Source organism: Engraulis encrasicolus, chromosome 14 (assembly GCF_034702125.1).
Source record: "Engraulis encrasicolus isolate BLACKSEA-1 chromosome 14, IST_EnEncr_1.0, whole genome shotgun sequence".
Taxonomy (NCBI): domain Eukaryota; kingdom Metazoa; phylum Chordata; class Actinopteri; order Clupeiformes; family Engraulidae; genus Engraulis; species Engraulis encrasicolus.
This window is the reverse complement of record NC_085870.1, coordinates 37,606,292-37,634,130: the sequence shown is the minus strand read 5'-3', so window position 1 is coordinate 37,634,130 and position 27,839 is coordinate 37,606,292. Positions and strand designations below refer to the sequence as shown.

The 27,839-nt window shown below is 39.6% G+C and overlaps 1 protein-coding gene across 1 annotated transcript in view; it reads left to right on the top strand.

The window, feature by feature from the left end:
• The window catches only part of LOC134462562 (myosin heavy chain, fast skeletal muscle-like), a 28,923-nt gene extending 13,913 nt beyond the window's left edge, over positions 1-15,010 (top strand). The window contains exons 20-40 of the mRNA XM_063215651.1: positions 69-205; positions 840-1,095; positions 3,502-3,744; positions 3,830-4,006; positions 4,160-4,305; positions 4,420-4,510; positions 4,663-5,052; positions 7,079-7,205; positions 7,340-7,458; positions 7,770-7,966; positions 10,101-10,284; positions 10,368-10,533; positions 10,672-10,796; positions 10,896-11,204; positions 11,330-11,533; positions 11,629-11,754; positions 12,136-12,306; positions 12,416-12,520; positions 12,611-12,706; positions 12,804-12,932; positions 13,690-15,010. Coding sequence (XP_063071721.1) covers positions 69-205; positions 840-1,095; positions 3,502-3,744; positions 3,830-4,006; positions 4,160-4,305; positions 4,420-4,510; positions 4,663-5,052; positions 7,079-7,205; positions 7,340-7,458; positions 7,770-7,966; positions 10,101-10,284; positions 10,368-10,533; positions 10,672-10,796; positions 10,896-11,204; positions 11,330-11,533; positions 11,629-11,754; positions 12,136-12,306; positions 12,416-12,520; positions 12,611-12,706; positions 12,804-12,932; positions 13,690-13,698 — 3,507 coding nt within the window. The 3' untranslated portion in view covers positions 13,699-15,010. The remainder of the gene's footprint in view (positions 1-68; positions 206-839; positions 1,096-3,501; positions 3,745-3,829; positions 4,007-4,159; positions 4,306-4,419; positions 4,511-4,662; positions 5,053-7,078; positions 7,206-7,339; positions 7,459-7,769; positions 7,967-10,100; positions 10,285-10,367; positions 10,534-10,671; positions 10,797-10,895; positions 11,205-11,329; positions 11,534-11,628; positions 11,755-12,135; positions 12,307-12,415; positions 12,521-12,610; positions 12,707-12,803; positions 12,933-13,689) is intronic.
• Positions 15,011-27,839: the final 12,829 nt, after the last annotated feature.

Genomic DNA, 27,839 nt, shown 5'->3' with positions numbered 1-27,839 from the left:
TTTTAATATGTATGAATAATGTTTTCGTATTTGGATTTTTTTGTGTTAAACCACACAAATGTTTGCAGGTGTTTTTCAAAGCTGGTCTGCTGGGTCAGCTTGAGGAGATGCGAGATGAAAAGCTGGTAGCTCTGGTGACCATGACTCAGGCTATCTGCAAGGGCTACGTCATGAGGAAGGAGTTTGTGAAGATGATGGAGAGGAGGTAAAATGCAGGATGATTATGAAGTGATACGATATGAACTTCATTGTCAGTTTTCACTGACATTCCTATTGCATCCCTGAGCAAGACTCTTTTAAAGGTACACTGTGCAGGAAATGGTCAAAAAAGGTAGACCTACCGCAACTACTGTATGCTGCTCATTGAAACTGTGTTGCCTATTGCCAAATTTGATCTTTTCATGAAAGTTACTAAGTAATAAACTAAACTTTTCTGGTATGGCCCAAGCATAGTCATTTTTGCAGCTAAAAATGTCTATTTCTGGAAATTCAAAATGGCGGACCACGGAGAAGATCCATGTTCATGTATGGACAGTGCAATTTTTCCAGTCATAAAGAATACTAAGAATTTGATGGTGGTGGTAAGTAGTATTCATGAAAAAGGTAACATTAGTGAATGGGTAGCAAGAATTCTGGAAGTAAACAACTAAAAATCTTGCACAGTGTACCTTTAAGGAATATACTAACGTCACAGACTTAAAAGATAATAATGGATATAATATATAGGCCTATGTATTTGGTTATAATGATGGTGACGGCAGATGCAGATGTACTTCACAGCAGATCTGTATCAAATATTTGCCCACATTTTCCTGAACATAATATTTTCCCCCAAACAGAGAAGCTATCTACACTGTCCAGTACAATATCCGTTCATTCGTGAATGTGAAACACTGGCCATGGATGAAGTTGTATTTCAAAGTCAAGCCTCTTCTGCAAAGTGCGGAAACTGAGAAAGAACTGAAGGAAATGAAGGAGAACTATGACAAAATGAAGAGTGACCTGGAGACCGCCCTTGCAAAGAAGAAGGAGCTTGAGCAGAAGATGGTTTCCTTGGTCCAAGAAAAGAATGACTTGCAGTTAGCAGTATCAGCTGTAAGTATTCTGCTACTGTTTAAAGAGAAACAGGTTGATTCATCCATTCGTTTCGGCAGCGGTCGTTCCGTCTACCATGCAGTCGTTTCATTCACAGGGAGCAGTCATTTCGTCCAAGCTGTCCTGTTGAGCAGCAGAAACCTCTCTATCTCCAATTTTGTATATTCGTATATTTGTATATTTGAATAGTTCAGATCAGGGGTGTCAAACTCATTTTGGTCAGGGGGCCGCATACAACCCATGTGGACCTCAAGCGGGCCGCATTAGTAACATCATCGCAAAAAAAACCCTTAAGCTGAGGATTAGTTTTCAGTACTATTGCGTTATCTTTTCAGCATGTCTTAAAAGTCTGTTGAATATGTAGAAAGCAATGCAATACTATGCAAAAAATCACTGATTTCATTCATTCATTGCCAACCGTCAATGAAGAAAATAGGGGACAGTTCATTTTGGCGGGCGGTCTGGAGGTCTTCCCCCCGAAAATTTTGTATTTCTTACATGTAATTTCCTGCATATTAACGCATTTTAACATCCCGTTTCCCGTTTCAGCTCAATACGGACCAATACAAGTACAATTATATTTATTATTGAATTATAACCAATACAATACGAATAAGAAGTATTAACATTTGATCTCTATATATGAGGTCTATATATGAGCTTTATCAAATGCCTGTCACAGTACAAATTCACCATTTACAATAGAAGTGTAATGTGCACTTTACTACATATACAGTATAAGAGAGAGAGTGGACCATTGGGTTAATGTCATGCAGGTCTCGATTTTGCCCCCAGTGGCGTAATTGCGCATTTCGGTTGTTTCTTTGAAAAAGAAAAATCCACCCGGGCCAGATTGAACCCTCTGGCAGGCCGGATGTGGCCCGCGGGCCGTATGTTTGACACCCCTGGTTCAGATGCAAAAACCCTTTATTCATTTTTATTTAATACAAAGCTATCAAATTTGCTATTTTTTATTTTATTTATGTAATATAACTATTTACATGTATTATCAAGTACATGAATGTAAACCAAACCAACAATGGGGTTCTCTAAAAATATAGAAGCGCAGGTCTTCAGAAATAGAGTTAGGGGGTTTTGCATCTGAACTCTTCATTTGTATATTTGTTATTATATTTTATTATATTATATTATATTCGTTATTAATTTCTACACATTTTGTTCATGCCTTTTGCCCCAAATAGAAAGAATGAAATATTTCAGTTCGCTCCATTAGCCATTTCAGTTCGCAGCACTCCCCCTCCCCCTCTCAAGCGTTAATGGTTGTCTGAACAGCCCTAAACGACTTTACAGAGGACTTTCAATAACCATCTTGATGTTAAAAGAACATTGCGTGTTCTTTACAAAAGATAAGTCCACTCAAGAACAAGAATGAAACAAGGGTTTTTTCGAACTGGGAAGGTCTAAAACAATATTGCGTCCACAAAGGAATGGATCAGTAAAATATGACGTACCCTAGGCTTAATCATGGCACTGAAATGCTTGCTGAAAGCGACACAAGACACCTTCAGAGAATACACATTTCTTCACAGTAGTTGTTCAGAAGGCAGGCATAAACAGGCGTTAATATCAATACTCTTATCATGACAATTTGCCCTTCAGTGAGTCAACCTGCCAGATACACAGGGCGTGTCTGTAGGCTACAGCTACTCTTTCCACCTCTCTCTCCCTCTCTGCATGCTCGAAAGTGCCCGGTTCAGCTTTGGTCACCACAAGCTTTTACAAAGACAAAGTTAAAGTGAAGAAAAGTCTGTGGCCGATGTGGACATCTGTAGCCTAATACAAGCTCCGCTTGTTTTGCCCTCTCACCTCGGACATAGTGCTGCTTGTTACACAGAGTCATGGAAGTGACAGACATTATGAAAGTATTTCTATGACAGCAAATAGGCCTAATAACATTTCGTGAGCACTGGATACTTTACCAAAAGGTAATTGGCCACTCTATGTCTGTCTGTCTCTTGCTCGCTCGCTGTCTGTCAACTGTGTGCATCGCAATTCTTCCCTTCACGTGAAGGACGCAAATAGTGAATGTCGGAAAACGTTGTGTAGGCTACAGTATGAGCAAGACACACAAACGATGTTTTAAGTAGCCTAGTTGCATATGCTTACACTTTAGGCTATAATAACAAATACAGGTATACAAAAAAGTGGAGATACACAATCTCTGCTGCCCAAGAGGATAGCTTTGGACGAAACTACTGCTCCCTGAAGACGAAACGACTGCTCTAGCAGATGAAAAGCTAATGGATGAATCAACCCGCTTCGGTTAAAAGTAACTACAGTGGATGTCTTACAGTAATATGAATATTAAAGTGATGATTTCAAATTTTCTGAGAATGTCTTAAAATTGAAAATGGAATTCATAAAATGTTCTGTGTTTCACACCAGGAATCTGAGAGTCTCACAGACGCTGAGGAGAGATGTGAGGGACTTATTAAGAGTAAAATCCAGATGGAGACCAAACTCAAAGAGGTAACCGAGAGGCTGGAGGAAGAAGAAGAGCTCAATGCTGAGCTCACTGGTAGGAGGAGGAAACTTGAGGATGAGCTCGCAGAGGTGAAGAAAGACATGGACGACATGGGGCTTAACATGGCCAAACTGGAGAAGGAGAAGCATGCCATAGAAAACAAGGTAATTGTTGTTTTGGTGAAACATCCATTTAAGTGATAATGCGAGAAAAGGAACATAAGCTAAAACCCTGTAATGATATCTTTAGGTTAAAAACCTTAACGAGGAGATGGCCAATCAGCTGGAGGATAATGCTAAGATGGATAAAGAGAAGAAAGCCCTCCAAGATGCACACCAGCAGACTCTCGATGACCTCCAAGCAGAAGAGGACAAAGTCAACAGTCTGACAAAATCAAAGACCAAACTTGAACAGCAAGTGGAGGATGTAAGTAAAGGGGAACTAGATGTCAGAATTTCAATCAATCATACACAGACAATGAGCAACAAATAAAAATTAAATCTTAAATAAAAGAAAATAGTTCTCTTAGTTTCTTGTGGTAACTTATTGTAAACATTTTTCATATTCATTTAATAAAAGCTGGAAGGTTCACTGGAGCAAGAGAAGAAGTTCCGCATGGATCTTGAAAGAGCCAAGAGGAAGTTTGAGGGTGACCTGAAACTGGCTCTGGAATCCATGATGGATCTGGAGAATGACAAGCACCAGCTTGAAGAAAAACTTAAAAAGTATGACATATTTGATGAAAAATTAAAAAAACGTATTTGATAAAAATGTTTTAAAAACACCCTATACAAATAACTAATTCCTCTCTGCATCATTTTCTAAAATTTCTTTGACAGGAGGGACTTGGAGATGGGTAATAATCTTAGTAAGATTGAAGATGAGCAGTCAACTGGAGCTCAACTTCAAAAGAAGATCAAAGAACTTATGGTAATGCATCAGAACACATCACAATAATTTCTAAAACTTAATTTAGTTCAAAGTGATCATGGGACAGATATAGCAGTGAGGTGTTCACGATATCCTCACAAAGGATACCTTTACAAATACTGAACAAAGAATTATTTTTGTTTTTTAATCAGGCCCGTATTGAGGAACTTGAAGAGGAAATTGGAGCTGAGCATGCTGCTCGGGCTAAGACTGAGAAGCAGAGAATAGATCTGGCCAGGGAACTTGAGGAGATCAGCGAGAGGCTTGAGGAGGCTGGTGGGGCCACTGCTGCTCAGATTGAGATGAACAAGAAGCGTGATGCTGAGTTCCAGAAACTGCGTCATGATCTTGAGGAGTCCACAGTACATCATGAAGCTACTACTGCTGCTCTTCGCAAAAAGCAAGCCGACAATATGGCTGAAGTGGCAGAGCAAATCGAGAACCTTCAGAAGCAGAAAGCAAAGCTGGAGAAGGAGAAGGCTGAATACAAGTTGGAGATCGATGACCTCTCCAGTAACTTGGAGGGTGTTTCTAAAGCAAAGGTAATACCGTATTAGCCCGAATATAAGACGATCCTGATTATAAGACGACCTAGGGCTGCACGATTATGGAAAAAATCATAATCACGATTATTTTGGTCAAAATCATAATCACGATTATTAATCACGATTATTGATTTTTTTGCAGATTTTTAAAAAAATATATAACTAGATGAAATATAACCAAGAATTAATTATATACGGGATGAGCAAAATAAAATGAATTGTAATAATTATGTAAAGGCAATAGCATGAAACTTAAGTGGACAGATTTCTGGCCAGAAACACCAGCCTGTCAGTATGTTCTGGCTTCAAGGACGCTCTCAAAAGTAGGTCACTATTGCCACGATTAAAATCATGAGTTCGATTTCACTATTTTATCACGATTTTGATTATTTTTCGATTAATTGTGCAGCCCTAAGACGACCCCCCATTTTCAGGCTCATGTTTTGGGGAAAAAAGTTTTTTGAAGACTTAATTTTGTTTCACATTGGAAACCTTTCTCAAAATGCAGTTTTTAATTTGTTGGAAAATCTGAGGCTTTTTACAAAGAACAAATTTCACAATATAATTTTCATGGAATTTCCATGATATAAGACCACAGATGGCTACTCATATCCTTTTCCTTTCTTTACTCACTTCACCTGTCAAGCGCCAATAGGCACCTACAGGGCCCGCCTGTTTAAAGTGCGACGCAACATAGCCTACACTCAGAGCATTAGTCTGCGCCAGCCAGGCAACCAGTCCAGTAGAGATAGGCAATCTATTGTGCAATGCACAGATTTTGCGAAATGCTTAGTTGACAGCAATATCTAACCAGCAGCCGTCTCGCCAAATCGCCGTTCATTTTATGCATCCAAAGTTTTCCGTTGGACTGTAGAAACCGAACGTGACCAAATCAGGACCACGTTGCCTATCAGGACCACGTTGACATTAAAAGTCCGATTGATATTCATTTCGTACCAAGGGTAAAACTCCTAGTGATTTTATATGAACAAGACAATCTCTTGCCCTAACCATTATTCTGTGTTGTTGCATCGTTGCGAGGCATATCGTCAAAGGCACCGCTTGTCAAAGGCGCCGCTTTCTCGCGCACACACAGATGACCATTGATTGGCTGATGACAGCATCCAAAACTTAGCCTACAGATTGTTCGTCAAATCACCCTTCATTTCTTTAGTTTCTAGTGGTGTTGTCGGCTGACCAGAGAGAACGACCAAAGCTTTCCTGATGAGACTGTAAAACCAAACACAAATAAAAGCAGAGCAACGAGCCGCGATTGACTTGTGTTTTTCCCCTTGCACTGTTGTCCGCATCGCGTTGACATTGACAGTTGATAGACGTGCGGTGCAACAGTCATAACGAAACAAGCATCTGCAAATTTGATATGGACAAAACAATCTCTTAACCCATCCATTATTGAGTTTTGTGGCATTGTTGTGAAGCATAGGCTAATGGCCGCATTCAGGTTAAGTTAAAAAAAAAAAAAAATTTCAATTAAACTTTTTTCTCTAGCGCGCGGAAATAAGACGACCCCCCTTTTTAGAGTACTATTTTTATAACAAAAAACACGTCTTATATTCGGGCCAATACGGTAATAAGTATACAACACTGTAAGTCAAACTAAAAGTAAGTGTACAATTCTGCAGGTGGCTACGGTGATTGCAACTCTATGACTCTTAATATTTACACATTGTTTATTAGAATTAACTCTGAAAATGTTACACTGCCCAAAGAAAATATTTTGAGTGGGACCAAATGCTATCTGAAAAAGAGTTCATTTAAACTCTTTAACCCCTTAAGACGCGGCTTTATACATTTGTTGTTACCAGTATGGTAATGACCAAGTCGTGGTGCATTACTAAAGGGCCTGTGTTGTGTCATAGTATTGTAGTGCTATGATAGTTACATTTCAATGACTATTACAGTAGTTACATTTCAATGACTATTACAGCATGCCACTGGAGGTATGGTGTGCATTAAGGTGCTACGTTATTAACACTGCTATTTTTTTTTTTACTGTGTCTAGACTAATTTTGAGAAGCACTGCCGTGCCCTGGAGGAGATGATGATTGAGATTAAGTCCAAGAATGAGGAACACGTTCATGAGGTGACTGAATTATCTACCCAGAGAGCAAGACTTCAAAGTGAAAATAGTGAGTGAAAAGGTCCTTTTAGTTTATTTACAAAAAGACACACAATGTACATACAACTGCAGTGCTACAGTAGCAAGATGTACACTGCTTTATCTACAAAAAATATTTAAAAACAAATATATTCTAATTTACAGCTGAGATGAGCCACCAACTGGAGGAAAAAGAAGCTCTTGTCTCTCAACTGTCCAGAACCAAGCAAGCTTCCACTCAGCAGATTGATGAGCTGAAGAGACTGCTGGACGAGGAAGTGAAGGTAAATTCTTCTAAAACAGTTTTCCCCAACTTTTTTTGTCTAACGTACCCCCTTAAGACTTTTTTTTGGCATATCATGAGTACCCCCCGACTCCTGCCTGCTCTATATCTCTTCCGCCATTCTAATGTTAAATTGGTCCATATACATTTGTTATTATTGCTTTTTTTTTTTTTAACTTAGCCCCTACAGTGTGCTTGCTTACCCCTATTTGTACAAGTACACCAGGTTGGGAATCACTGTTCTAAAAGATCAAATCCATACTGTTGCGTTGTATCATTATCAAACCAATACTTTAAAACATTTCTTTAAAGGCCAAGAATGCCCTGGCTCATAGTATCCAATCAGCTCGTCATGACTGTGACCTGCTCAGAGAGCAGTTTGAGGAGGAGCAGGAGGCCAAGGGTGAGCTGCAGCGTGGAATGTCCAAGGCCAACAGTGAGGTGGCTACCTGGAGGGCCAAATATGAGACTGACGCTGTCCAACGCACCGAGGAGCTGGAGGAGGCCAAGTAAGATAACATGGTAGAACTAGAGGAACTTTGAGAGTGCAGACCTCCGCCAAGGAACATTGACTATGTTACGCCATATTTTTTATTTTAAGCCTTTTTGTGGAGTTAGAAGCTGGAATGTGAAATCAATTTGCAGTCACTAGGGGCGCCTAGATTTGTAGGCTAGCAATGGTGAAGAATCCGAATCACCACCAACATTTTAATCACTTGTTCCTTTGGTCATTTCCAACAACTCCACAAAGTTTCATCCAAATCCGTTCATGAGTTTTTGTAGCCTAGAAATCTAGACGCCCCTAGCGACCGCAAATTGAATTTGCTCCCGGGGGCAGTCTAGCGGACCCCGGCCGTTTTGCGAGGCTGAAAGTTATCCGATGACAGGGCCAATCAAATCGCGAGGGGGGCCGGGCTACCTAGTAAACAGGAAACTTTCTAAGAAGAAGCATGGTGTCCGTCCGTGCTACGTACAGCACGAAAGTGTTTACTTAATTTAAAAAGCCTGGATGATAATACATTTCGTGGCTGACATGGATTGATGTAATAATACACCATGAACTTATCGGACACAAATAGATCTCAACACATTACCATTTGATCATTCGATGTTTTAAACTAGCTCGGTAAGCTAAGTTGAGCATTTTACAGAACCAGATAGTCACACGCTATTATCAGACCACTACTGTAGGTGTAGAATGAAATTGCTGCCACAATTTCTAATAAGACACATGCCATTAAAAACGAGACATTTGGGAGCTTTGAAAGTCTTTGAGTAGCTTACTAAATAGATGGGAATGACACCGAGTCTACCAAGCTAGTGGCTAGCTAACCTGTCGTCAACAACACAGAGCTAGGTATCCAGGTTAGGGTTAGGTTAGGGTTAGAAACAAAAAACTAGGGTTTGAAACAAAAAACTAACATCAAAAAGATAACTAGCTCCGCTATATGGCGGTGGGATCGATACTCTGGCTAGTGGGAGCGAGCTGACCGGGGAGCGTCCTGCGTTGGGAGCGACAATCAGGGAAAGTTATGGGTATACAGCTAGCTAGCTAACACCGAACATGCCATGTTGACAACAATCATAAATATAACCATTTAACAAGCCCCAAATTGCTCGACATTTCGCTGATTGATCAAGGAGGGCCATGTGGTTGAAAACGAGGCATTTTTGAACTGTATAAGTGAAAACACGATTTATTAGGAAACTTGTTTGTGGCTGTGGTCATCACACGAATTCACTGCTACGACGGCTGGAAGTTGCCGCTTCACCTACAAAGAGGCCCTCGCTAGTGGCTAGCTAACCTGTCGTCAATAACAGAGCTAGGTATCCAGCCTTGTATTATATGCCTGCCCCAAATTCTAATAAGATCCATGTCATTAAAAACGAGACATTTGGGAGCTTTGAAAGTCTGTAAGTCGCTTACTAAATAGATGGGAATGACACCTAGTCTACCGAGCTAGCGGCTAGCCATGTATTAGTTATGGGTATACAGCTAGCTAGCTAACACCGAACATGCCATGTTGACAACAATCATAAATATAACCATTTAACAAGCCCCAAATTGCTCGACATTTCGCTGATTGATCAAGGAGGGCCATGTGGTTGAAAACGATGCATTTTTGAACTGTATAAGTGAAAACACGATTTATTAGGAAACTTGTTTGTGGCTGTGGTCATCACACGCATTCACTGCTACGACGGCTCGAAGTTGCCGCTTCACCTACAAAGGGGCGTGTACGTTGTGGAAGACAGATGTGACGTTACACAGAAGTGTGTGGGGATTGGTTGTTTGCCATCCAATTGCGTGACGTTGAGTGCTGAAGCAACCGTTTATCCCGCCCACACTGCCGCCCAGCCCTCCTAGACCCTGGTACAGCTTTTTGCTGTACGGGTCTGGCTGCGCTAGGCTAGAGTTTTTGAGTTATCCTGCTGACAAACAAACAAACAAACAGACAGACAGACAGACAGACAGACACAGACAGACAAACAAACCAACAAACCAACATTACCAACGAAAACATTACCTCCTTGGCGGAGGTAAAAAAAAAAAATTGTGAATACATGTTTTACTGTTTTTTTTTGTGTGTGGATATTTTGAGACATTACATTTCCTCATGATCGTGGTCATATTCTTTGCAGGAAAAAGCTTGCCCAGCGCCTGCAAGATGCTGAGGAGGTTATTGAGTCTTTGAACTCCAAGTGTGCCTCTCTGGAGAAAACCAAGCAGAGACTCCAGGGTGAAGTAGAGGACCTCATGGTTGATGTGGAGAAGGCAAATGCACTGGCTTCCAATCTTGATAAGAAGCAGAGGAACTTTGACAAAGTGAGTGAAACTCAACAAAGAGCATTGTATGAGCTTCCTCATTGTAAAGTTTATCTCTAAAAAGATGTTTTTGGTCAAACCAGGTCCTGGCAGAATGGAAGCAAAAGTATGAAGAGGGCCAGACTGAACTTGATGGAGTTCAGAAAGATGGTCGCTCTCTCAACACTGAGCTCTTCAAGATGAAGAACTCCTATGAGGAGTCTCTGGATCAGCTGGAGACCTTGAAGAGGGAGAATAAGAACTTGCAACGTATGATAACCTTTATATTATATTACTTGTGTTTAAAAATTGTACAGTTATGCAAAATATACGTAGACACAACAGGAAACAGATTACTGAAACTAGGTTTATAATTGCCTGATGAATGAATGATTATTTATTTAATAGAGGAGATCTCTGACATGACTGAACAACTTGGTGAGTCTGGCAAGACCATTCATGAGCTGGAGAAGACTAAGAAGACCCTCGAGACTGAGAAGGCTGAAATCCAGACTGCTTTAGAAGAGGCTGAGGTACTGATTGTCACTAGACAAGACTATGTGGAAATGATTTGAGTTCTATATTATTTCTGAACATGAAAAAGTAATACAGTAAAACTTCCCATGAATTAGGGCACCCTTGAGCATGAGGAGTCCAAGATTCTTCGTGTTCAACTTGAGCTCAACCAGGTCAAGAGTGAGATTGACAGGAAGCTGACTGAGAAGGCTGAAGAAGCAGAACAGGTCAAGAGAAACAACCAGAGGGTGATTGACTCCATGCAGAGCAATCTGGACTCTGAGGTCAGAGCCAGAAATGATGCCCTGAGAATCAAGAAGAAGATGGAGGGAGACCTCAATGAGATGGAAATTCAACTTGGCCATGCCAACCGACAGGCTGCTGAGGCTCAGAAAGGACTTAGGACTGTTCAAGGACAGCTCAAGGTATCACCAAAGATTCTTTAATTCATTTAGATCATCTCTGGAATCACATGGCTCATCTCATAACAAAAAATATACACCCAGCTAATACAAATAAAGCTAACAGTAAACAAATGGTTTTGAAATAGGATGCCAACGTTCACCTGGAGGAAGCTATCAGAGCACAAGAAGATATGAAGGAGCAGGTTGCCATGGTGGAGCGCAGGAATGGCCTTATGCAAGCTGAGATCGAGGAGCTGAGAGGTGCTCTGGAGCAGACTGAGAGAGCTCGCAAGGTGGCAGAGCAAGAGTTGGTGGATGCCAGTGAGCGTGTGGGACTACTGCATTCACAGGTAAATCAAACGAAAAACATTATTGTTCTGTGTGACATCTCCTTTAGTGCCTTATTGATGACAGCCAAAATCTAATGAAACCAACATCTACACAGAACACCAATCTGGTCAACACCAAAAAGAAGCTGGAAAGTGACCTTGTTGCAGTTCAGGGAGAAGTTGATGAAACCATCCAGATGGCCAGAGCTGCCGATGAGAAGGCCAAGAAGGCTGCCGGTGATGTGAGTGAAAGATACTTTTGGTAACACTTTATTTTAGTATTACATCTATTAGCACTAATACATACAATGTGCTTGTCTGAGTAACTTGTAAGGCATGTACTAAGCAAAATCAAACATTTGTTAGGCATGTATTCGCAAATGTCTTGTTCATGCACAATAAGGGATTCATTACCAATGTAACCATAGTAAAAAGCTAGTAGGCCTTAGCTTGTGCTGAGAACATGCCTTACAAGTTACTTATGCAGGCATTAACATTGTATTAGTGCTAATAGATGTAACACTAAAATAAAGTGTTACCATACTTTTTTGTAGAAATAAACCCTCATTATATCAAACAATTAAAATTACTTGTCTGACAAATGCAATTTTTCTAATTTGTAGGCTTCCACAATGTCTGACGAACTGAAGAAGGAGCAGGACACCAATGCTCACCTGGAGAGGCTGAAGAAAAATTTGGAGACCAGTGTTAAAGATCTGCAGCACCGCCTGGATGAAGCGGAGAACACAGCCCTCCAGGGTGGAAAGAAAGCACTCCAGAAATTGGAGACAAGGGTATTTTGCAATTTCTGAAGCGATTTGCAAATGTTTCAATAATTGTGACATAATGGTATGGTTTCCATGGTCAGCTTCATTTGACTCAGATTTACGGTATAATATACAGGTGCGTGAGTTGGAGTCTGAGGTTGAGGCTGAACAAAAACGTGGAGCTGAGGCCGTGAAAGGAGTCCGCAAATACGAGAGGAAGGTCAAGGAGCTCACGTACCAGGTAAGAAAGTGTAAAAGAGTAAGGCAGAAAATACACATTGTTTAAGAAATCCACTTGCCAAAACTTCACAGCATGTCCTACATTGTACAGACTGAGGAAGACAAGAAGAACGTCGACAGGCTTCAGGAAATGGTGGAGAAACTGACCGTGAAAAACAAGGCTTACAAGAAACAGGCTGAGGATGCTGTAAGTTCAGACATCCAATATCCATCCAAATAATGTCAGCTAATTTAACATGAAAATAATTTAAAAAAAAATTAATAATCTGTAATTACTTTCACAGGAGGAGGCGGCCAACATTCACGTGGGCAAGTTGAGGAAGCTGCAGCATGAGCTTGAGGAGGCTGCAGAGCGTGCTGACATTGCTGAGTCCCAGGTTGCCAAGATGAGGGCCAAGACCCGTGAGGGAAAGGTAAGAGACACAGTATATAATAACTACTAAAATAAATATTAAACAGTATTTTGCCATGATATTAGCTATGTTTTAATGTTCCCCCTCATCAAGTAGAGAGGCTTTTATTAACAATGTCAGTATGCCCAATGACGATACTGGTTTCACCTCTAAAACATCATCATGTACTGGCACACACAATGAATAAAAGCAACTGAGACCAAGTGTTCAAGTTCAAGCAAAATTTATTGATATAATAAAGTATGTGGAATGTATGTAGATGTAGAGGCTGAAAAAGCAAAGTGGTTAGTGCAAATTATACATTTTACTGGTTTAGCTTACTGAATACAAAAATAGAATATATATTTTTTTTTTTCAAGCGACACTTGGACCCTATTTCCTGGTTAGCCAGAGTCTTGTAGACATGTGGAGATACTTTTTTTTCCAATTCCAAGGAATCCGTGTAATTCCAGAGATCGCTGGTGCTAGGCTAGCGTAAGTGAACCACTCTTTGGTAGCCTCTCACTAAAATGGTAAAGGACAGCTTGGAATTGAAAAAAGGCATATGCAGTGCTCAATGCAGTACATTGAGTTGGGCAGCACATAGTTCAGCAGTCCAAAAATCATTTTCTACACACCTACACTCACCCCATGAGGAAAACAGAATAGGATACAAAACTACACATACAAACAATGTGACAAGTCATAAAATAAATTACAAACAAAACCTCAAAAATATATTTTTGCTGATATCTTCTCATTGTTGTGCCCATTTCAGGAGGAGTAAAGAGTGAACTTACAACAGGGATGGGCAACTTTCATAATAAGGAGGGCCACATTTTCCCATCACCACTATCGGAGGGCCACATGACCACGGATCTGATAGCGACTCGCAGAGTGCGAGGTGCAGTTGGACGGTCACTGCACGGGCGCTGCCAGAGATGTTGTGCCCCATGAAAGATTTGAATTTTGGGCCCCCTTAAGGACCCCTGTCAGTGCTGTCAGTGCTTGGGCCCTTAGAATCTGTAACACCTTTCCCGCCCTAGCGGCACCCATGGGTATTGTTTGGAAGGAATAGGAGAGTTCTTCATCAGCCAACAGATAATTACATACAGTAATTACAACAAACTGATTCACTAGTGGTTTATTTTCAGTTATGTTTTATCTACGGGCCGCACTGAGTGAGGTGGCGGGCCGCGTGTGGCCCCCGGGCCTCCAGTTGCTCATCCCTGACTTACAACAACCAGACAACAACAAGACGTCATGTAATGTGATCTCTTAATAAATCCATTTATGGTCTTAAACTACACGCTCACCTCCTTTTGTTCGATAAAGCCACTTTTGTTTTTCTGTCTTTTTCTTTATCTTCCTACCTTTCTCACATAACGGATAGAGTGATGTTACAACAATTTCAAATTTGAAGCCTGTCCGAACAGACCTTAGAGATAGACCAAATTTATTTCCACTTTATTAACCCCTTAAGACACGGCTTTATACATTTGTTGTTACCAGTATGGCAATGACCAAGTCGTAGTGCATTACTAAAGGGCCTGTGTTGTGTACTAGTATTATAGTGCTATGGTAGTAAAATTTCAATGACTATTACAGCGTGCCACTGGAGGTACGGCGTGCATTAAGGGGCTACACGGTGTGGATATTTACTTGATTATGTGTGCTATAGTTTGCTATGCTGTGTTTCCTCAATTATCTTTTTTTACACTTGTGTCCAGAAATTGTTCATGGCTTTTATTATGTTCACGTGCCTACGTTGCTGTTATCATTTGGTCATTTAATGACACTTTTTTCTGTGTAGAAGGGTAGTTCCCGACTAAGGCAAAATGAATGTCCCTCGGGTCCATAGAGATGGGTGGTAGTACTTCATTTCTTGCATGGTATTGCAGTGAGATCGGCAATCCCCTATGGATTGTGATGGTTACCTGAATATGGTAATATCCCTTTCGAATTTTACCATTTACTTTTGAATATAGTTACCATGAACTTAATATGGTTATTGTTGTCTGTACATTATTACTATCTCTCATGCGTATGTAAAAATCAATAAGAATGTCCAAATAAACTACAAAAAAAACAATGAACAACACTGTTGCAATTGTTGTTCTTTTCTTGCCCTAGCTTGACAAAGTGTTCAAGTTGGCAACTATTGGTCAACATTCACGAGCAGTTAGCATTTTTAAATGAAACCTGAAAGTATGTTTAGAAATACAGTGCATCCGGAAAGTATTTACAGCGCTTCACTTTTTCCACATTTGATTATGTTACAGCCTTATTCGAAATTGTATTAAATTAATCTCTGGCCTCAATATATAACATTAACACCCCATTATGATCATGTGAAAAAATAGAGTTCTTGAGAGTTTTTGAAAATGTATTAAAATTAAAAAACAAAGAAATCATATTTACATACGTAAGTATTCACAGCCTTCGCTTAATACTTTGTAGACCCACCTTTGGTAGCAACTACAGCCTCAAGTGTTTCTGGATATGATGCCACAAGCTTGGGAAACCTATCGTAAGGCAGTTTTGCTCATTCTTCTTTGCAGTACCTCTCAAGCTCTATCAGGCTGCATGGGGGTCTGTGCACAGCCATTTTCAGATCTCTCCAGAGATGTTCAATTGAATTCAAGTCTGGGCTCTGGCTGGCCCACTCCAGGACATTTACACAGAGGTCCTGAAGCCACTCTTTTGAGATCGTGTGCTTGGGATTGTTGTCCTGCTGAAAAATGAACCGTTGCCCTAGTCTGAGGTCAAGAGCGCTCTGGACTGGGGCAGGTTCTCATCCAAGATGTCTCTGTACATTGCTGAATTAATCTTTCCCTCTATCCTGACTAGTCTGCCAGTTCCTGCTGCTGAAAAACAGCCCCATAGCATGATGCTGCCACCACCATGCTTGACTGTAGGGATGGTATTGGCCTCGTGATGAGCAGTGCCTGGTTTCCACCAAACATGATACCTGGCATTCACACCAAAGAGTTCAATCTTTGTCTCATCGGACCAGATCGTTTTGTTTCTCATGGTCTGAGAGTCCTTCCACATTCCAGACAGGTTGCCTTGTGCCTTTCACTTAAAAAAAAAGTTTTCTTGACAGTTCGCAGTGTGAATACCAGGCGTCTTGTTTGGAGGGAACCAGGCACTGCTCATCACGAGGTCAATACCATCCCTACATTCAAGTGTGGTGGAAGCAGAATCATGTTATGTGGATGTTTTTCAGCAGCAGGATACAATTTGGAATAAGGCTGTAACGTAATAAAATGTGGAAAAAGTGAAGCGCTGTGAATACTTTCCGGATGTATTGTACATGTAGGCCACAGGTTTATATTTTTCAAAGATACTTTTGGGCTTTCCTTGCTTTTATTGGATAGGACGGCTTTACAGGAGGCAGGAAAGCAACGACATAGAGACAGAGAGGATTAAGAAATGACCTTGGGCAGGAATCAAACCCGGATCCCAAATGTAACAGTAAGGTGACTTAGCCACTTGAGCTGTGGCCAAGGCCTGGACAACATTATTGAGAGATTACTTAGTAACTAACTTAGCGACAAGGTCGCAAAGCAGCATTCTCATTTTTGCCATATCACCTCTGTCTCAAAGACCTAGACCAGTGCCAAAAAGAGAGAAAATTGTAAGCAAAACATTTTTATTTTACATATAATTTATAATATAATATAATTTATAACATAATTTTATAGAATGTGACCTCAGCAGATGAATTCTAATGTTCGGCTACTGAGAATGTCCAACTTTGCAAAGGTTTAGAAAGTTGATAAGCTTACGTTTGCTGTAATATTATGTGCAGGTTTCCTGAATAACTTAGTTTGTTGATATTTTAGTTTCTGAATGGTGTATATGTAAAAAGCAAAATACTGCAGATATACAATTTCATGTTTGTTAATAACCTTGACACTTAACTAAAAAGAACATGATTTGCTTGATATGTCTTTTTTTGCACTGGCCTAGCTCATTTAATCAGATGTGATATGATAGGTTTGGAACAAAATCAGCTATACTGCTTTGGTACTGCTACTTTTACTCTGACAACTTATTTTTGTTCCGCCTTCCACATTCATGAAAGGTTTATTATGAATGTGGAGTTAAGTTATATAAATCAGTCTGCTTTATGTGCACTTTATGACAGCTGCTATATATGCATTTTGAAACAGCGTGTAAAGTATTACCATCAAATTTGGTGAAAGGTGCACTGTGTAGGATGTGGCCAGAGTAGGTACTGCAAATACCCTGCTCATTGAAACTGTGCTGCTTATTGCCAAATATGATCTTTTCATGAATATTTACTAAGTGATAAACCAATATTTACTACTATGAGCAAAGTACATCAATTTCCGCAGCTAAAAATGGAGAAGATCCCCCTTTTCCTGTATGAAAAATGCAATATTCCCAGTCATAATGAATATTTAGAATTTGATGGTGGTGGTAACTAAAGTATTTGTTAAAAAGTAACACTTGTGAATGGGCAGCATGAATTCTGGAAATAAACTACTAAAATATTACACAGTGCACCCTTAATGCCAAAGTTCAGTTCCATTGTTCAAGAAAGACAAGACATGAAATAATGAATGCAATTTCTTTATTGAATGGTTCTGGATTATATTTGGCGGTATGGCTCCCTGTTGAGTCCCCTGGTTTTCCGTCAGTGAACTGTCTCCTCTGTAGCGTCTTTGATTGTGAAGGAGCGAGCAGTCAGAGTTGGGAACAAAGAACATTTGAAAAGATGCCAAATCTGAAACTTACCAATCAGGAGCAAGGAGAGTTATTTTGCTAATTGAGAGCACTTGAGGCGAATCAGGTGAGGTATCAGGTAAGATACATCAAGCCTGTATGTTTCCTGGACCCATGTGCTATTAGGTGAATGTCCCTTTAGCAGACCTTCGGTTAGGAAACCTTTGGAGACTTTGGGCACTTATCAAAGCTAGAGTCCTTGCCTTGGTAGTCCCACAGCCTTGGAGTCATACATTCGCAAGACAAGGCTGAAATTCTGGGTATTTTGTCTCAGCAAGGATGCATAAAGTGTAGCCTTACGAACCAAGAGCTTGACTTGGTAGATTTTGAAGCATGCTTCACTTTGGAACAGTACTTAGCCAGTCGCGATAACGTGAAAATGGGCGTTACTCATCCTAGCAACACTAGGCTTTGAGAAGTGCCCTTTAGTTTGAGAATAAATGGAATTCCCTTTGCACTGTAGATGGCGATAGTGCACATCTTATGCAAGCTCTCACCAAATGCCACAGAAAGAGAAGAAGAAGGAGGGAACAACGCCCCCAAAGAAGGTGGATCTAACAAGAAGCGTCATTCTGTTTCTTTTCCGGTATCCACTTTATGTCGGGTGAACGCCCCTTTATGAGACCTTCGGTTAGGGGACCTTCGGAGTCCTGAGGTTAAGAATCAATGAAGTCCCCTTAGCGCTGTAGATGGCGGTAACGCACGTCTTGCGCAAACACCTCAAAAAGAGAAGAAGAAGTAGGGGACAACGGCCCCTTAGGAGACCCAACTTGAGCACACGCTTTTGCATTGAGTGGGCGTATTTTGCGATATCTTGCTCTGATTCAGTATTTTTGACGCCCCCTTAGCATAGAGGCTCCAGTATCTAGAGGGGTCATACCCATAGTAACTTCCTTGAAACAGTTGCTCCGAAATAAAAAATGGCGTCTGGGGTGAACGTCGCTTGAAATAAATAGAGATGTATAGATGAGATTTACTTAATTTCCACGTAAAATACTATTTCTGAAACAATCTCTTCAGTGATTGTGGTTTATACCAAATCATGCATTTTTCTGTAGTGAAATTGGCTAAATAAATACATTTTAGAGTAAGACCATGACTGAACAGGAGTGGCGGCATTTTCACCCCCTATATGTCTGTATAGAGGTCAATGGTAGAGGGCTCAACTGTGACACCTGTTTCCCATGAAACAAGCTTATGATTGTTCTTGTAGACTTCCATAGTCTTTGCCCTTAGCAGAGTTCTTTTTAGGACTAGCTTCGAATTGAATGTCAATATTTCAGGGCAAAAAGTTCTACAACAAGAAAGAAAATATTATTGCAGGCAGCTCTTTTGAAACCCACTCATTTTCCACTTGTCTGTGATGGTACTGCAGCTAGTTGGTGATAACGAGCAACTTCCGTCTCTCAGCGTTATTCCAATTTCTCTTACCAAACTTGAGCACACTCCTTTGCATTGGGTAGGCAGAGTTTGGGGTATCTTAGTAATAGACATTTCTTTGTGATAAGCACTTGACTACCATGGCCATGCCCAAACAGCTGCCTTGTGGCACCCCACAATCTACATTCACACTGCTTGAGAAACTACCATTAAAATATACCTTTTGGGATCTATTTTTCAGATAGCTATTTAACCAATGTAGTGCTGACAGTTTAAAACCATACCTCTCAAACTTTTGAAGCAACAGTCCATGATCAATGACATCAAATGCTGCAGTAAAATCTAAAAGGACAGCACCACAGATTTTTTTGTTATCAATTTCTCGCAGCCAGTCATCAGTCATTTGGGTTAAAGCTGTACATGTTGAAAATCCTTTTCTGTAGGCATGTTGAAACAAATATTGTTAACAAATTATTCTCAGAAAAATAATGCTGAATTTGATTAAAAACAATTTTCTCAAATATTTTACTAAGTGCTGGAAGCAAACTTATTAGTCTGCTATTTGGTGGAGTAAAAGTTTTCTTTTTATCTTTAGGTAGTGGTATAATTTTTTGCTTCCTTCCAGGCTTGGGAAAAAATGCAACTCTTTAAGCTAACATTAAATATGTGGCAAATGGGCTGGGAGATGTAACTCACTGCCATTTTCAGAAAATTACCATCTACGTTGCCAATACCTGCTTGCTGGTCCTTGCAACAAGAAGTAATTCACTTGCTTACTGTATCTTCCTCCACTTTGGCAAACGGAAAGCTACACGATTGCTCATTAATTAGTAGCCTTATCATAAGGTTGGAGTCATGACTGCCCCCTGATAATTGCTCTCTCCTTAGTTTAGCCACTTTGTTATGAAAATAATTATTTAGGTGATTGGCAATTTTTATTGGGTTTGTGATGAATGTCCCATCATTCTCAATGAATGTTGGTTGTGTTGGTGTTTTATTCCCTAACATACTATTCAACGTTTTCCATAGTTTTTTCCCATCACTGCTAAATTTTATTAACTGTGAAGTCAAGTGTGCTTTCTTTTTCTTCAGATTGAGTTTATTGACAGAGTTTCTTAGTTTACAATATGAAGGATTTATTTGCAAAACGGTGTATCTCCATTTTTTTACTTTTGCATTTTATTATTGAAAATGACTGTTCAGAGGGCCTATCACCTATGCGTGAATTCTTACCATTCAAATATTTTGAGAACATAATTTTGTAACCTATATAAAATGCATTTTGCAATGCAATTCAATGGAAAGCCCAATACAAAAGGTCAATTTCCCAACATTCTACAAAATGGAGATACACCGTTTTGCAAATAAACCCTTCATATTTTCTTCTATCAGTTACAATCCTCGTCTTATTAGCTGTTGCCTTTGCCTCATTCCTCAGTGCCATCTGTTGTTTAAGTTCTTCGTCCATACAAGGTGCGCCAGAAGTTCTTACGGTCATCTTTTTCACCAGAGCATGCTGGTCTATCACAGGCACAAACTTGGACATAAATACATTTAATGCTGCATCTGGTTCCTCCTCCTTGAGTACACTTGAACAGTCTGTCTTACAAATGTCATTTAAGAAAGCCTCCTCAGAAAACATTTTCATGATCCTAGTCAAAATGACTCTTGGCTTAGCCTTTGGTACATTGCCCTTCCTTGCAGTAGTCACTAAGTTGTGGTCACTGTAGTCTACAGGAACTGAAATGGCTTTCGAATAAAATTATTTTCTATTGACATACATATGGTCAATACATGACGATGTCGTGATGCCTCTTTTGTTCATGCTTATTCTAGTTGGCTGCTTCATCATCTGTTTAAAACTACTGTACATGAATTGGCTATGTCATGAGCCCCTGTTTTAACGGACAATGTGGAAATAGCCAATCTACATTCAGGTCACCTGTTAGGATGACCTCCATGTTTAAGTCATATACATGATCGAGCATACTATTGACTTTATCCATATAGCCAATATTTGCACTAGGAGGTCTGTAGCAACAACCAATCAATATATCTTTTTGATAAGGTAAATGGATTTGCAACCACCTTATTTCAATGTCAGTTGGTTCTAGGTCTTCTCTTTCTTTAACAGGAATATGATCTTGAACATAAAAGGCTACTCCACCACCATGACAGTTTCTATCTCTCTATCTCTCGCCTGAAATGGACATCATAGCATTACTAAAAGACTCATCGAGATGAGTCTCTGAGATAGCCAGAATGTGAACAGAGTTTGAGGTTAGGAGTTCTTCAATGTCATTGATTTTGTTTCTCAAACTGCAAATGTTCAAGTGAGCCACCTTGAGCCCCTTTTTGGGTAGCCCTGCAATAGAAAACATTTGTGTCATTAAAAACAAAAATTCCTTTTTTTCTGGAGGGTCATATCCAATTACTGGTCTGTAGAATCTTTTTTTCTGTCCCTTCCGGATAATCAATTTGTCGTAGCGCAGAAAGGCAATGTCCCCCCTCTCTCTGGCTTCTTTCATTTTGGGCACAAGTCCCTTCCTTCTTTGTCTCACAGCCTCTGGATAGTCCTCGTTTATGAAGATCCTCCTCTCCTTCAATTTTTTTGCATTCCTAAACACCATGTCTCTGTCCTTTGTACGATGAAATCTCACGATGACTGGACGTGGCCTGCCTTGAGTGCCGTCTCTAGAGATGTTCACCTCTCCAATTCGCATTGCTTGTTCCACTCCAGTTGTCTTTGTGTCCAGGTTGAGTTTCTCTTTGATAATTTCCAGAATCTTTTTTCAGTGACTAAACTGTTCTCTTTTTCTGCCTCCGGAACTCCATCAATGATTAAGTTTGTTCTCCTTGCTTGTCTGTCGAGGAAGTCAGATTTTTCATCCAGTATCGGCATGGATTCAGCCAATCGATTAATATCTGCTCTTTGTGATTTGCAGGTGGCTTGAGTTCCTTTATTTTCAGATTTGAGATCATCCAACTCCTTTTGTGTGAATTGTAAACTTGTTCTTAAGTCTTGCAAGTCTTTTAGCATCTCATCAATCCTTGTATTGCATGACTCCATAATGGTGCTAACACAAGTTTTAAAATTGCTTTCCTGCTGTGATAAAAGTTCTTTGTAAAAAAAGTTTTTGTTGTTCAAGCAGATATTGTACATGTGCCATTGATATAGTTTGATCGTTGTCTTTCTCCCCTCTTTCTTTGTTCCCCTTCCCACCAGCCATTTTTGTCTTAGTTAGATACAACTCAAAACTCTACTTAAAAAACAGTCCCAGACTTTCCAAAATCTTCCAAATTTGCACCAACAATATTTCACTTCTTCTGCCCAGAAGCTCATTTAAAAAGGTGTGTAATGAAATAAAGGATTGCAGAGATATTTGTGGATTTGTTTTACCCACTTCAGCAGCACAACAGGTAACTCTCCAAACAAGAAGTGGATGTTTGGAGATATATTTTTGGAGATATTAGTTGAAGTAGCAGTTTTTCAACATACACATGCTCTGCAGTGCATCAAGCTGAGGATTTACAATCAACCAACTAAGACCTAAGTTACTTTTTAAATGTGATACTTACAGGCGAATTGTAGGTGGTGTCATCTGATTCACTCATGCATGCTAGCTTGGAGCTACAAGAAGAATCGCCAGACTCCAAGAAAGGCTGGATGAACAGGAGAGAGGTAACACTCGATTATCTTCTGTATAAAACCAACCCACAGTACAGTAGTATTATGGTTACCTGTTACTTTAAACCTGTTTTTAAAGAACATTTTGCCTTTCAAAGAACTACTTGGTATTCATGGCTGTAACTAGGCCTACCATTGAGGACACAGTGGTCATGTGGAGGTCATTTTTTTCAGTAATGTAAAATTTATTTATGATGAAAATAGATATATGATCAACAATGATAAATTGTATACGCCACCCCCATTTATCCTCAAGGCAATGATTATTGAAAATAAACTTAAGAGTTTGACTGAAGTGTTTGAAGCATTGTAAATGTACAGTATACAGTACAGCACACAGTATTTGACCTCAGTATTTGAAAATGTCTGGTTATGGCCTGTTGGTATTGCCTAATTAGTGCAAAGAGAGAGAGAGAGAGAGAGAGAGAGAGAGAGAGAGAGAGAGAGAGAGAGAGAGAGAGAGAGAGAGAGAGAGAAAGAAAACATGCACATACTGGATGGATCATTTTGTCACCATTGTTGAGGGGGCAAACAAACTTTCCATATATGCAAGGGCTGCGGATCTGACTAAATTTGAAAGATAAAGTTATAGCTGTTCTGTCTGTGACACTCTCACATTGACAGTTTAAGACTATGATACCGTATTTCCTCAATTTAGCCTGACCTCTGATAGCAGCCTACCTATTTTTTTTAAATAAATAAAAGCCTCTTAGCTTCTTAACACCACAGCCATTGTCTTTATCTATAACAATTTTATTTTGTATTAAACTATTGTAGTCTGCCCCTACTTGTAGACTGGGTGAAACTCATTCTTTGTTAATAGTAGCCCTTGCTATTATTTGAGGAAATACATGTCTATTTATCCCATGATTACGTCTTTGAAGATGGACGATGGATAACAAAAGTCTTTATGAACCAAACACACACACAAGGTGCAACAGTGTTGTCAATAGATTTCAGACAGTAAGATCAAAAGCAACATCAGCTGCAAGAGTCATGTCCAGTCATGGATGAGGACATGCATTTCCATTCACTACTGATCCTCCTGCATCGAGGATAGTAGGGTAGTGTGAACCAACTGTGTGAACAGACTGACACTTACTCACAGAAATGTTTATCTGCCTCATAACGTGCGACGTTCCGCCAGTTGAAAAGACTTTCCTACCTTTAACATTACACATGGCCTTTTAGTACTACAGTACATTACGACTTGGTCTTTGTCAGTCTGGTAAAAGCAAATATACAACAGGGGCCATGTCTTAACAGATAAATAAAAATGCAGCACTGGAAAGGTGGCAGTAATATTACACCAGTGCCATGACTGAGATTCCCCACATCTTAAGATGGATTATCTTCAGAAGTGGCCTGCAGCTTCCATGGCTGGAAGCCAAAGTTTTGGCCTTATCAAGAAAAGCACGAGGTGATTACACACACAGTAGGAATTTAATTTTCACACATATAGTATTCCTTTACATCTGACACTGTGTATTCTTTAGACACAGTTGGGCACTATTACAGTAGGTTCTTTTCACTAGCACCATATCTTTTGCTCATCTTGCTCATCCTGGTCTACAGTCATATACTGTATAATTTTGAACTGTACCATAAATGGTTGAGTTAGTTTTAAAATCTTTGTATGTAGTGACTCTGTTTGTTGCTATGTCAGTCAGTTGGTTGCTCAGAAACCGGTTAGCTTTTTTTTGTTATAGTATTTTTGTGTCTTTTGTGCTTTTATTATTGGATGGGACAGTAGAGAGAAGACAGGAGGTGGTGGGGAGAGAGACAAGGGGTAGGGTTGGGAAATGTCCCCACCCGGAGTTGAGCCTGCAGTGTTGTCCTCTAAATGCAGCATATTAAAGGATAACTCCAGCCAATTTCAACATGCAGTTGTAATGCTCTCACTACCCTGGACTTGTCAGTAATACCTGAGTTTTTTTTCAGCCTTTTCTGAGATCCTGGTCATTGTAATGGGGGCAGGTGTTTGTTCACATAAAAAAACTGTTTTATTTATTCCCAAAAACATCCAAAAGGTTATGCAACATCAATAGGCAACTAGCAAACAGCGATACCTTTTGGGAAAATATTTGGAGTAGGCCTATGTTAAGATTTTTTAAAATGAAAACAAAAACTGCCCCCATTAGAATAACTCATATCTCCGAAAGGGCTGAGCCAAAAAATGCAGCATCACCGGGTACTGACAAGTCAAGGGTAACGTGAGCAATACGACAGCATATTGAAATTGGCAGGAGTGCTCCTTTAAGTGCAGTGTGTCACAGCACCACCACACACAGCTTGTTTTCTGGAAAGTTTTGCATGCAATGTAGGCCTGTTGACCTTGTTTCAATACATATCACAGGAGTAGAGAAGAGTAGAGTAGAGTTACTTTATTGATCTGCAGGGGGAAATTGAGGTGTCAAGTAGCTCACACACATAATACACACAATGCACATAATGAACACTGAAAGAAACACATACGAATCAAGATCAAAGTCGAGTAGAAAAACATCGCGAGGACCATGTGAATACTGACCTATCCAGATTTCATCAGCAGGTGGCTCAGGAATGTGTTAACATCATTGACTTTCAGATGAACAAGCTGGAGCTGTGAAAAGGAACAGACAATATAATAACAAATGACCTAAGAATGAGCTTGTACGTACATTTTAAAAATACTGATATAGTTAGAGAATCAGCCATGACTTCTTATTGTTGTGGTTTAGAACAGGGAGAAAGCATTTAAAAAGGAAGCAAAAAGGAGGAACATAGAGTACTATACAGCGTACATGTAAATTCCTTAAAAAACAGTTTGTATATATAAAAACAATTTGTGCTGCCTTGTGTTTGACAAATAATGTGACAAAATTGTCACAAAAATGTCACATGCTGCTGTTTAACACCCTTCTTATCGAACATTCCAAAATGTGTTCATGTATTTCAATTTGGAGATATATAAATTTAACCCAAAAGACTGTCAAATACAGCCGTCAAATTACTCATCGCACTGCTGAATTATTCTCATCTCTAATATGCAGTGAAACAGTATTGAGTCATAAGTGGATGAAAAAAGATTTTTTTGAAAGAACAGTTTTTAGGCAGTCCTTGTGCTACTGTAGAACATAGGACGCACATTATCATTGTCACAGTTTCATTTTTAACATAGGTATATACGAGTCTAATATACTGTACACATATACCGGTATACTGTTCCCACTTCTTAAATAGCTCAATTAAGAAATTGAATGATGCAAATGCAAGGGTGCCCCTCAAAACAGACTAATAGCCGACTAACATCTCACAAGATCTCTGACTAACATCTCACAGCAAAACAGCTTCAGTGACCTGTATTTGCCCAAGCAATCAAGCAATTGAACGACTAATCAAATAAATCCTAAGGAAGTAATCATTTTACTATTTTACCATTTTCTATTTTATAGCAATAGAACAAAGTAGTTTGTTTTCAGCACCAGACTAGTCTGATGCGGGAATGTCATTCCAGAGACGTGTTGCACCTCCAAACTTGCATTAGTGCATTACAGCCCATAGAGGGCAGCAGAGTGATGCTACATTTCATCCTGTTTCAAGAAGATTAATGGTACATATTGAATGAGCACTTTTATATTTCTTACAAATGACCATCTGTGCTCCTGCTGGAAAGAGCGAATTATAGTGCTATGATAGAATGGAATAGAATAGAATAGAATATAATAGAATAAAATAGAATAGAATATATTTTTATTTTGTCATTGTAACAAGTGCAACGGAATTCAGCAGCCCTTGTTCGGAGAAGCAATAAATCATTAAAACAAGAAGATAAAGATATAAGATGAGCACAAGTACATCCTACTCAAACCTCACACACACACCTAACCCACCACACAAATCACAACCATACACATCCACATTCAAGTTATAGGTATAGTACCTTTGGTAGCAAAATTTAGTGCAGTAATGTTATGGCTGTAGCTATGTGACAGCTGGTATGTGTATGGGAACACAATTTTAGATGCATAGCTGTTTTATAAGACAAAATGATTTATGATGTCTGTCACGAAGTGTAATGTAATGGATGAAGTGAAATGTACGTATTTGAAAAAGTATAATTTTCTTGATGAAGGAACAATATGTTTTTTTTTAAACTTAGAAACAAATGTTTTCAAAAAGCATATCAATAGGTAATCTACTTGAAACAGGGTGAAACGTTTCTCTGAAGTGACTTTGCTGCCTGCCATGGGATGTAGCACACTAACGAAAGGTTAGAAGTGCAAAGCTTCTCTGGAATGACAATCCTGCATCTGTAACATTCTCACAGATGATGTGCATGTTAACCATACAGAATATTGTGTTGAATGACACAGGGGTGTGTAATAAATATACTATATTGAATGGCAAGGGAGTGTGTAATAAATATATTATATTGACTGTAAAGTGGTGGGATTAAATAAGCCCTGCTTCTTCCCCTTTCAGATGTGATGATTTTGTTCTGTACCATGCTCAGGGTATCTAAATCACAGAGATATATGGGGTAGAGTGTCACTTGTTTATGCCCTCATCCAGGGAATTACACCTGTAACCCTACAACCCAGAACACAAATTCCCAAACTGCTTGCCCACGACTGCCCTACTTATTGCTTGTATGATGTTCAATTAATCATATGGCCCAACCCTTATGTGGACTTTTCTGCTTACGTGCTTTCCGAAACCAGATTGACTTTCAATCCAAGTCTAAAAAAAGACACAGATCTTTTTCATTTACAGGGGTTGGCATCAAGTGCCTCCACTCAAATTAGGTCAGGTATTGAAGCTGTAGCAAGCAGTTCAGAATACCAGGAGGTTGGTGGGAGATTCTTGAGGAACACTAAGAGTGTTAGAAAGCACGAGCCCTCTTCCCAAAGGAGAAGACAGTGTTGATGGAGTGACCATCACTAGGTGTTGTGAGTGTGCTCTTTGTGAAGAGGTCAGAGCTTCAGTGGAGTCCCAGCAGGGTAACTCTACCCCACTTCACTACAGTGCATGTGTTGGATAATTATTTAGCAATCCAACAAACAAATAAATAAACAAACCCAAACCCAGGGGAAAATCATAACCTCCTTGGTGATGGCAATAAA